The sequence below is a fragment of the Penicillium samsonianum genome (assembly GCF_028829775.1).
Source record: "Penicillium samsonianum strain IBT 33392 chromosome Unknown utg000006l_segment0_segment0, whole genome shotgun sequence".
NCBI lineage: Eukaryota > Fungi > Ascomycota > Eurotiomycetes > Eurotiales > Aspergillaceae > Penicillium > Penicillium samsonianum.
This window is the reverse complement of record NW_026643264.1, coordinates 830447-841035: the sequence shown is the minus strand read 5'-3', so window position 1 is coordinate 841035 and position 10589 is coordinate 830447. Positions and strand designations below refer to the sequence as shown.

General features: G+C 46.2%; 3 protein-coding genes across 3 annotated transcripts; all 3 read left to right on the top strand.

Moving 5' to 3' along the window:
• Positions 1-2808: 2808 nt before the first annotated feature.
• On the top strand, positions 2809-3195 carry N7471_010468 (putative C2H2 finger domain protein; the record flags this gene model as incomplete). Its single annotated transcript, XM_057283187.1, has 1 exon — positions 2809-3195. The coding sequence occupies one exon, from the start codon at positions 2809-2811 to the stop codon at positions 3193-3195; it is 387 nt and encodes a 128-aa protein (XP_057132166.1).
• A 1357-nt stretch (positions 3196-4552) lies between these two features.
• N7471_010467 (uncharacterized protein) lies at positions 4553-5034 on the top strand (the record flags this gene model as incomplete). The annotated part of the gene is made up of 2 exons (XM_057283186.1): positions 4553-4809; positions 4866-5034. 2 exons carry the CDS (start codon positions 4553-4555, stop codon positions 5032-5034), a joined length of 426 nt encoding a protein of 141 aa, XP_057132165.1.
• A 2903-nt stretch (positions 5035-7937) lies between these two features.
• Positions 7938-10014, top strand: N7471_010466 (uncharacterized protein; the record flags this gene model as incomplete). Its single annotated transcript, XM_057283185.1, has 2 exons — positions 7938-7992; positions 8063-10014. 2 exons carry the CDS (start codon positions 7938-7940, stop codon positions 10012-10014), a joined length of 2007 nt encoding a protein of 668 aa, XP_057132164.1.
• Positions 10015-10589: the final 575 nt, after the last annotated feature.

The window sequence follows — 10589 nt, the reverse complement described above, 5'->3', positions numbered from 1 at the left end:
GTCAGCGAATCAGCGACGCCAAGCCTGGAAGTCAATAGCAGTGCGTTAAGCCAAGAAGAGAGTTATACAAGCAAGGACGAGCCAGTCTTGGAAGGGAAACGTAGAGAGAAGTCCAGAATGAAACCCTAGAACCCTAATAGCTAAGATGGATGGAGAAGTAGATGAGCAATAAGACAACTTAGCCACGACAGCCACGAGCGAACAAGAACATCTCTTGGCGGCGAAAATCGACGAATCAAGTGGCGAGAACGGGCATGGTTTTTGCAGTACGAACGCACCAAAACTTTGCGGGCAGCTCGCGCAGGGTAGTAACCCCTTCACTCGTTCCTCGTTTCAGAGCAAAAGCAACTCTTTTTTGCGGACGCACCCGCGGCCGTGTTTACTATAACCCCTTTCTCTCACTACGTTCGTTTCAGGGCACACATGCTACAAGAACTAGTTAACTAGTTAGGTAACGTATTTCACATGCGAGCCGCCACCACAAGCGAGCCGCCATCTCCAAAACACATAGTAAATGCGACAAATTATAGCTTCATGTTTCAACCACAACAACTTAATTTAATTCCCACTATAGGTAGATAGGTATTGATAAGCATTTTCAGTAACATAGAGCAATTTTAACGAAATCGAAAGCTTACATTGTTGTCGTATTGTAAATTACGTCGCTGGGCTCCAGAAATATATACAGTTCTACCGCAAAAGTTTCCGTAAAATTGGCCCCACACCCGCGTTTTTAAATCGCGTCTTAATAAACCCACCATTTTCAACTATCAACCATGGTTCCAAGAACACCCCTAGGCCCTATTAATTCTAATAGGGTGAGGAAGACTGAACTCTCTCTAAACCTAAGGGGTCAAATTACCGGCTAGGCATCTATAGGCTGCTCAATTACCTTAATTGCAAAGCTTCATGGTTTATCTACCTTAACGATCCAATTTACCCTCGATCAACAATCCCTACGAGCCGATGGAAAAACCCTTCCTCGAACCGGTCGCCCCCCAATTCTATCGGAAGATAATATAAGCTTGATACTACGTTTGATTACGCGTGATCCCTTTATTCTTTACTCCGAGATACGCGAATAAAGTGGTTTAACCGTATCCGATGATACCCTCCTTCGAATGTTAAAATCCTCGGGCTACGGACATTGGAAAGCACGGAAAAGACCTTTTTGAAACTAGAAGTTGCCGCTCTACGTCTTACTTGGGCTTTAGAGCACCGGAATTAGACGTGGGAAGACTAGAAGCGGGTGGTTTAGTCCGACGAATGTTCGGTAGAAATTGGAAAAGGGAAGCGCGCACGTTGGGTCTTCCACCTAAACCACCGGAATGAAAAATGGAAAAAAGAATACGTGGTCACTTATTCGAAATCAAAACGAATCTCAATCATGATTTAGGGAGCGATATTCGGTGGTGGTTATTCTGATTTATATCAAATGAATCGCGATCCATTCTCCGCACGACAAGGCTTCTCTTCACAGTTATATCTCGAAACGCTCGAAGAAAACCTACCTCAATTTTGTATGAATTCGGAGCGTATTTTTATGCATGATAATGCTCCAATTCATACGGCTAAAATTATTAAAGCGTGGTTGTGGGAGAATGCAATTCCTACTACTGACTGGCCGCCGTATTCGCCGGATTTGAACCCTATTGAACATGCCTGGGCGAAGCTAAAAGAAATAATCGATCGCCTCGATCCTGACCTAGATAAATTTGAAGGGACTAAAGAGCAGTTAGTTACACATTTTTAGGGATTAATTCATAAAGCATGGGAGGAGCTAGGCTAGGGTTACTTTGACCGGTTTGATCCAGAGCATGAATCGTCGATGTGAGGCTGTAATTGCAGCTGAAGGGTGGTATACTAGATATTAAAAATACAGGTTAATGAATTAGCCATTTATGCATTTAATTCCTATTTTTTAAAAGCATGCATTTTAAATTGGGGGTATGTAAATTAATTGAAATGTGTAGGTTGCATATATATATATTGAGGTGGGAAGGGTTTTACGGAAACTTTTGCGGGGTGACTGTATATGTCAGTTACTAGAAGATCAAATTCTTTAAATCTCCCTAAAGTAGCTAGATATCATATAAAAACTGTGGAATTAATAGGAAAAGCTAGCGGATATGGCTCGGCCCGAGCTTATTAACGATGACCCTACGATGGCGCGTAGAAAACGGCTACGATTGGCTGCTCCTATTCAGGCATTATGGCGTTTGAGGCATTTTATTCCATGTATGGCGCGAGCGGAATTGTCTGGCGAGCGGGAAAGCCTGTCACCTGAAGCGGTCCAAGGGCCTGAGTATACGATTAAACACCTCTACCCCGCTCACAACCTAAGTTCTCCGTTCTTGTTCAATAAAACACCATAAAACACCATGAAACTTGGCGCGTATCTCGATTACAGTCATGGGCAGTACGAATGCACTCTTTGTGAAAGGAACTTTGGCAATGAAGCTGCTCTCTACGATCATTGCAGACAAACGAGTCGCCATGCGTGGTGTGAACGATGCTCCCGAGTGTTTTTTTCGGGTTCTGCAAAGGATGCACATATTCGAGAATCCAATGCCCATCATATCTGTTCGAGCTGTCCTCAGTTACTGGACTTTGAGACTGACAATGATCTTGAAGATCACCTAGTCGAGTGTCATCAGTACTGTCCGAGCTGTGACATCTACTGTGATTCAAAAAAGCAACTTGAAGAGCATGATGTTGAAAAGCATTGCCTGTGCCCGAAGTGTGGTGATTTTTTCCGAAATAAGAACGATTTACAAATGGTACAGTAACATTGATACCAATGGAACAATGAATGACATTTGCAGCCGATACCTGACCAGTCAACAGCACCAGCAAAAGCACTATCCTCGAAACATGGAATGCTACGGCTGCTACCAGACATTCAAAACATTCTCTGTGATGGTGATACACCTGGAATCCGGGAACTGCGAGTCGGAGGTGACCGAGGATGAAATCGATGATATTGCTCACGACTGTTTCCAAAGCCGGAAGTATATTGATGACGATATTGAAGGTGGAGGATGGAATTACGCGTGTCCGAGTTGTAGCAAAGATTTTTCCAAGCTTTCGGCGCTTTACCAACATGCAGAAGACGCCGGTCTTTGCTCTCATTCAATGAAGGGACAAGGTTGTCTGGCGAAATTGGAACGTTTCATTGCTAGTCGCCTTCGGTAGTCCCAAAGGATGTTCGATATATTCCGGATTGTGGGCAGTCACTGACATCAACATATGCCCAGCATATGTACCTACGGTCTAGCAACCTCATTAACTGGAATAGGGTGGAGGTTCCTATATTGAAGTTTCTAACAAGAGTGCCGCCCTTTGGGCTCAACGTTTGTGAATATACTTCTCAGAAGAGTTTGCAACATAAAAATAGTTTCTTAGAACACGTGCCGCTTAAAGAGCGACCTGGTTTTGCCTGGCCTCGGCGAATGAAACCAACAATTTGCAGGGCCACGCCGAGTATCCCACCATGTCCTGGAAAGCTCCGACAAGAGGCATGGGGTTTAGTGCACATGACCTTATATTACTTATCCCCTCGGACTTATTTTGAAGTGGTCCGATCGAACCAACAAGGAGGAAGCCGCCGCGATGCAAATGGCAGGAGCCCCAAAATGGCTAAAAACGCAAGAACTTGGAGATTAAATGGCTCTGCGGTAAACGATTGGCTGATAAGTTGCCCCTTCTATTCGGTCGCATCCACTGTAGAGAGGGTTAGCCCCTGCTCTACTGGGTCAATACTATTTTAGGATGATTTTTCACGGCTAGCTGGGTGATTCGTCGGCGTTGAGATCTACTGTTTCATTTTATCAAAATCAATTCTGCATGGCCTCCAGTGCGGTTCATCGGCATTAATTGTTGTAACATATAAGCAGGTTTATCCTTAATGGAGCTTTACAGGAAACGATGTTTGCAGAGTAAACACGACGAAAACGTCCACGGGTAAAAACATTTGAAGAGCCCAATTCAGCTCGGGTAATCCAAAAGAGGCAGTTCCGTAGCGTCCCATTGTCGGCCCTCGAAGAGCAGCACAGGTCCCAGGGCCTTCTGAACCATATCTGGGATCGACGGGAGTGGATCTGGGAATAATGTTACTCGTTCCTGGGAGTCTTCTTGGTACTGGGATCATAAGTATGGTTTCTGGAGGCGGCCGTTGGTTTCCTAGGTTCAGATGGGGCTAGAACAATGACGTCGCTCACGGTTCTATGCATGCGTGTTTCACGTTTTGGCTTTTACAGACCTGGAACTTACATGTCCCCCTCTGTCCTATAGCAAGCATAATGCCGTCCAAGATGGGCCATTTCACTCCTTTTTATTGCGAGGAGCTGTAAATTATTCACCGCTATTTCTAGACCTCTGATACAATGATGTTGTACCATTTGCAACAATCAACCCTCAAAGCTGGAAATGACGGTGAGTCGCTCACTATCCCTTGCAGCACTTTTTTACAAGCTGGAGAATTTTTTGATAAATTGAGACGCTTGCCCTAGTGTCAAGTTGTGGGATAGGACTGCTCCCATAATTGAACAGGATGGATGAATCCAGCGGACTCGAGAAGGAAATCGGGAGAATTAGCCTGGCGGGGAAAGTCAGCCCCTCTAATTACGATATGGCAACTGAAACCAGCATTCAAATACTCAAATGCATCGATGACGTTGTGTCTAGTAACAAGGAAATGGACAAGAGACTCAGCGCGATAGAGACAAAAGTGACGACCATGGAAGCCAAGCTCGGGAAACCTAAGAGAAATAGCTCCGCATTGTGTGAGGATAACACCATTGGGGACAGGTATGTAAAGCCAGCTATCAGGTCGGGACGGGGACATTGTTTTAAATGAGAAGCAGAAGTTCACGCTGGCATGGCCAACCTCAGGACATTGGATATGTCGGAATTCCGGTGGCAAGAAGATTGGATCTTAAGGACCAGATGATAGAAGAGCAACAGGACAGACGGGAGAGAACGCACGAAGCCGTGGACGATATTGAAGCCTATGTTGAGGGTCAGCGCTGGTAAGTTTGCCATTGTGATTATTGTATATGTTCTATCATGACCGCTGACTAGGTGGGCATTTCCAGCCCGTCCTGTAACAGAGATATCAGCAAGTGGTGTTTTATCAAGAGTTGCTTCGATTGGTGCTTCACGTATTCTGCAATCTGCACAGGTGATAATGGTCAGGCTACCAAGCATTTGATCTCTCAAGGGAGGATTAGGGACGGGAATAACACCATCAGAGAATACACTGAAGAAGTGGAATTATGCAATTCTGTGGAAGCAGGGGCAGATTGTGACATATTTAGTTCCGGTAAGCGCAAATTCAAATGTGAATCTGCAGGTCTAATACGAATTTGATATAGAATACTGCTGTGAGGAATGGCAAGAGGAGGAGTTGACTGAGTGGATGGCGAGGCAATCACCATAGTATTCAAGTGGGTTTTTGGTTGTCGACACTTGATTGGCCCACTTACGGTTACTCTTTGCCCCACTTTGGAATTACTCGAATCTCCTGGTGTAGACGCTGACCAGGAGACCCTGTACGTATGGAAATCAAGAGAATTAGGGGCGTAGCCGAACAAAAATATAGTATGCTTAAATGAGCCCTCATGTTGATCATGCTTCGCATCCCACGACAGACCACAATTTCCTCCAATAGACTTACAACCTATTTCTCAAAGGGCCCAGATGAAAACGTCCAAAATTCGTGGTCTTTCCCACGATAGATGTGATCCGACGGTCAATCTATTCGCGAGAACATTCAGGTAGTGCTGAAACCGTGGTCGTTCCTACGATAGACGTGATCCGACGATCAATCTATTCGTGAGAACATTCAGGTGGTGCTGAAACCGTGGTCTTTCCTACGATAGACGTCATCCGATGATCGATCTATTCGTAAGGACATCGATATGCTCCAGAGAATTATGCTGTTCCCTACGACAGACCACAGTCTTCACATATTGCGGTTGATGAGAGGAAGATGACGATGAGGGGTATTTGATATAGGAATCGGCAAAGATTTCTTGCTTTGCAGTCTCAGCTCACATACTGCTCATGGCCTCTGGGAGCTAAATGTCCTCCAGGAACTGTTGTAACTGATCGCGGAAGCGAGACAGACTGCTCCTGGGCTCTACCTTGGATCCTGGGGCCACAGCCGTCCGTTGTGAGGATCTCACGTATACGTAGATGAATAGTCAATATTAAAGAAAGCTAAAGTCGACTCTAGATACAAGACGTAGCGCGAGGAAGCAAAAGGAACAGGCTTCCTCGCGTTCAGGGGAACCCATATGCACCATGTGGGTCCCGCAGATCATTTCTCCAAACATCCTGTATGCTTCATGTATATCCCTGACAGTCGCTCCCAGGAGTCAGGCTCATAGTTCCCAGAGGACCTACAGCTCCTGGAGGTGAACTGGACAGCCCTGGGAGCTAGAATGTGTCTCCTGGGCTAACGGTGCCAGTGGATCAGTGGGGTGACCCACACGTTTTAAATCTGGTCCTGGCCCCCTGAGTACAGTACGAATCCCGGGATCACGAGGGCTCCCCGGAATTAACAAATCATTCCCAGAGGTGGAGTATCAAAAATATAGGAATAAAAATCCAGATACATACAAGGAGCAACCAAAGCTAGGAATAATTTGTGTCTTTCCAGGAACTTGCAAAGCATATATAGTAGCTTGGGCGTTTGTTTGCTGACCAAACATTGTGCCTTCTTGGCCAGACGAATTGATTGTTTTTGTGTCGATTCCCGGCCTGGTGAAAGAATGAATGTGTAGTTCCCTGTGTAGGCATACTCGCAGCACCAACCAAAGATGTCTGGGTCAATGTGTTCTAGAAGGAGACATCGTTCGTCTTGCAAGTTTGGGAAAGCGTCTAACTCCAACATTAACAGAGTTGGAAAGCGTTCTAGAATTGCCGAATGCACCCATAATCGGGTACGCTCCTGTCCCACCTCAACCAACAAGGGTTGCGATTGGAACATTCTGGATTCGAGAAGATAATTAAATTTCCGTTAAAGCATTTCACTGGCTTAGAACTTACAGGAGTGAGAGGAGGCCCGTCATGCTATAAGTACTCGCTCTCTTTAAGGGGGGTTGCTCACTCGCGACATTCCGATTGTTCGGTGCTCCAAACTTGGCCAATGCTTCTGATCTCTAGATTACGCATCCGGCATCCCACATTGAGTCTGTTCTGTTCCGCGGTTATTTAGTCTAGCGGCCAAGGCACAGTAGGCACCGAGGAACCACCAAGCACAATCGTTGCAGCAGATAGAAACTGTTACTCTGTGGGGCTAATCAACAGCCGAAGGTGGGGGGAAAGCAGCATAAAATCAACTAAATTTAGCATCTCCAACCAGCGTTTTATGATTAGCCTGACTCAAGTCATCTTGTGGCTATTAAAAAGCAGAAGTACGACGAAACGGACAAATCGAGCCAGTCACCCCATGCTGTCCCGTTATGAAGACTCCTCAGCGAGAAGTCCTCGCTGAGGGCTTGTGTCATTGGCCATTCAGCAGCCCTGGAAATGTGGGTCACCGCAGTGTCCGTCAGTGGTCTTGTACCTCAGCAGTGTGTGATTTTCCTAGAGGACCTCGTCGCAGAATCTCCAAATTTGCCACAGCCTCAGTGATGCGACCATAGTCGAAATGACTCGTAATGTCTAGATATTCTGCATCTGCTTGCCATAGCTAGAACGGCCCCCATTCTGCTTCCCCGCCCATGTGATGGTACTTTGTATTGGCATGAGAAGCCAAACCTAGGAAATACATTAGTCATTCCTACAGCCTGCCTCCTATAAGTACAAGAAATAGTAAATCCCTCACGAATGACTGACTCCACTCTGGTCTCTCCACTCACCTATCCCTCTTCTCTTAAATTATACTCGTCTCGATCAAATAAGCTAGAAAGCTAGTCTGGCTGATAAAAATGGAAAATGACGGGGAGAAAATGGCGGGGAAGCGAGTACCCCTCAAGCGAAGCAGTTCGTTCTTCCCTTCCTTCCACTAATAGATAGGAAATGTGAGCTCTACTGACAATTATTTGACGTCCAGGAATGGACTTCGAAGATGATGACGAGTCGACAGAAGATTACTCTGAGTACAATCGTTCGGATGAGGATGAGGAAGGATGGTGGACCGAAAATGAGAGCGAAGATTTGAATGACGAACAGGAAATTGAGGAGCACGAATATACCACCTCCGATGACCCGGCACGACCAATTAAAATCCGGCTATTTTTGACAGATGAAGGATTCAGCGAATCTAAGTGGATGAAAAACTTTGTCGCCGAATGCACCTGCGATGGCGTCACTGTCGCCAACGCTCTAGCCCGGTATATTCATCGAGAAGGTGTTCGCCCTGAGTTCTGGGAAAGGATGGAAGAGCCCAGCGAGGAAACGTGCGATGTGGCCTTTCATATCTTTGATCGATATGGAACAGTCCAGGCCAAGTACAAGGACCACCCAGTGCAAAGAGGAGCTGGTATATGGGGAAACGAGATCGATCATGGCCCTTTTTTCCTACTTGAGAAGCTTCATGTTACAGCACTCGAACTACGTCGGAAAGGACTCGGACGGAAAGTGGTGTCTTTACTATTGGAAAAGGCGGAAAAGTTCCTCCAACATGAAAGACCAGATGGTGAAGACGCGGATCTTATCTATGGTTCCGACGAGGCTTTCGAGCGAGCATGGACTCTTCACGCTCTAGTCAGTCCTGGATATCTAACAGCTGATATCGAGCCGCAGCTCAAGGGCAAATCCGCTGAAGAACGCTTAACAACAAAATATCGAAATCAATCTGGTGCTATCGACTTTTGGCGATCGTGCGGGTTTCGTCGAATTGGAGCATCTCGCTGTTTTGCATTATCATTCAATCTCCAGCATCAGTCTCGCGCATTGGCGGAGGCGTGTGATTTTGACCCACGAAGGAGTAATGCGGAAGATCTCGAGAACGAAGAGATTGAAATGATTTATGAAGCAGACCGTTGGACTAATGTAAAGGAACTGAAAATGGAAAGGCTTCGTGACATATTGCCACTACATCATGCAAGTCTCACTCTAACGGATGATGAGCTTAGGGCTTTCTTCATCACTCATGCTGATGATAAGATTGGCTGGGATCGAGTGACGAACTCTGAAGCCACGCTTCTACATCTAACAGCTTGCGAAATCAAGCCCCTAAGTACGCAATGGCTACTTGAGAATGTCCCTCACGCCGACACTTGGAAGGTTGCTCGTGACATTGCCGGGTACACCCCGCTCGAAGTATTACAGGAGAAGTTAGAGAGAATGAGAACACGAAAGGTATATGGTCCTTTCAGGGTTCTCAACATATCGGATCGCTTTGAAGGAAACTCTGAAGCTGCATTGTCCTGTCTTTCACTGTTGTTTGGACGGGATACTGTGGGGCTTAATAAAGCATGCCTTCGATACGGGTGTACATGTGGCGACTGCGTGGGAGGTTTTATTTCCGCCCGAATGAGGACCTCTTTAACCTTTCAGGGCGAGCTTACGTATGACCTTATGCAGGAAGGAATTGATGATGGCAGCTTTTGGGTAAAAGACAACGACTACATCATCGCGCACCTCAATTCCGATGTGCGACAGAACCTGAAAAGCAACAAGTCATTACGAAGAGGCTTTGGGAATATTTTCCGAATTGCCGTTGAGTGTCTTAAAGCCAATAAGGTCCCAAGCGCAGAAAATCTTGAGTGGTGTTCTAACAACCGGAGCGAGTGGCCGCCACATTCCAAGAACTACCAGCGACGTGCTGGAACGCAGATGGGATGCCGGGCAGTGCTTCGCTATATGTTCAAAACTGCTAAGGAATGGGACGAGAGTGAAATGTTTCGATTTGTTCCAACTGCAGACCCCGCCTATGTCGTCCACCACCTAGCACCTCACGCATTTATCTTATTTCTCATAGGCCGCCAGTTAGTCTTCTTCTTCTTCTTAGCAGATACAACTACACTCCTCTACATTATGTTTATTGTGGTAAGATATTGAAGTTCCAGCCTGGCAATGACCTCTGTTGACAAACCTCACCAATAGGGAGGGACTCTCTCCTTGGTCCTTGGAGCGTGAGTTACTGCATTTTCATCATATCTCTAGCCAGCGCGTGATCAACGAGAATAGTGACTAAGAGCCTTCTCACGGAACAGGATGTCTTGGGCTCGCACCTCCGCATTGCGTCTTCCTTTACCGACATGGGTTCCAGCCATAGCGACCCTAGTTCCCCCGATCACAGTACTCATACTGATAGCTCCACGAATATTTTCTACACGTTTGAACAATGAGACAGCTCGAAATTGTCGATGGAACACAATATCTGATATATTCAATCAGGCTCAAACAGTCATATCGACTATCGTGGCTACAGCAGCACTTGCGTACCTCTTTCCCGACAGAACTCTCTCTTGTAATCTAGATCAAAAATGGCAGGAGTTTTTCAGTTGAATTCCGATGCTGTGGTCTTAGAAGCCTTCACGACAGGGCATGGCCTTTCAAGGACCGGAACCACGGGGACAATGCGTGTGAGATGCAGCTGGGATATCAGAGGAGTTGCTTTGCCCCTTGGAGAG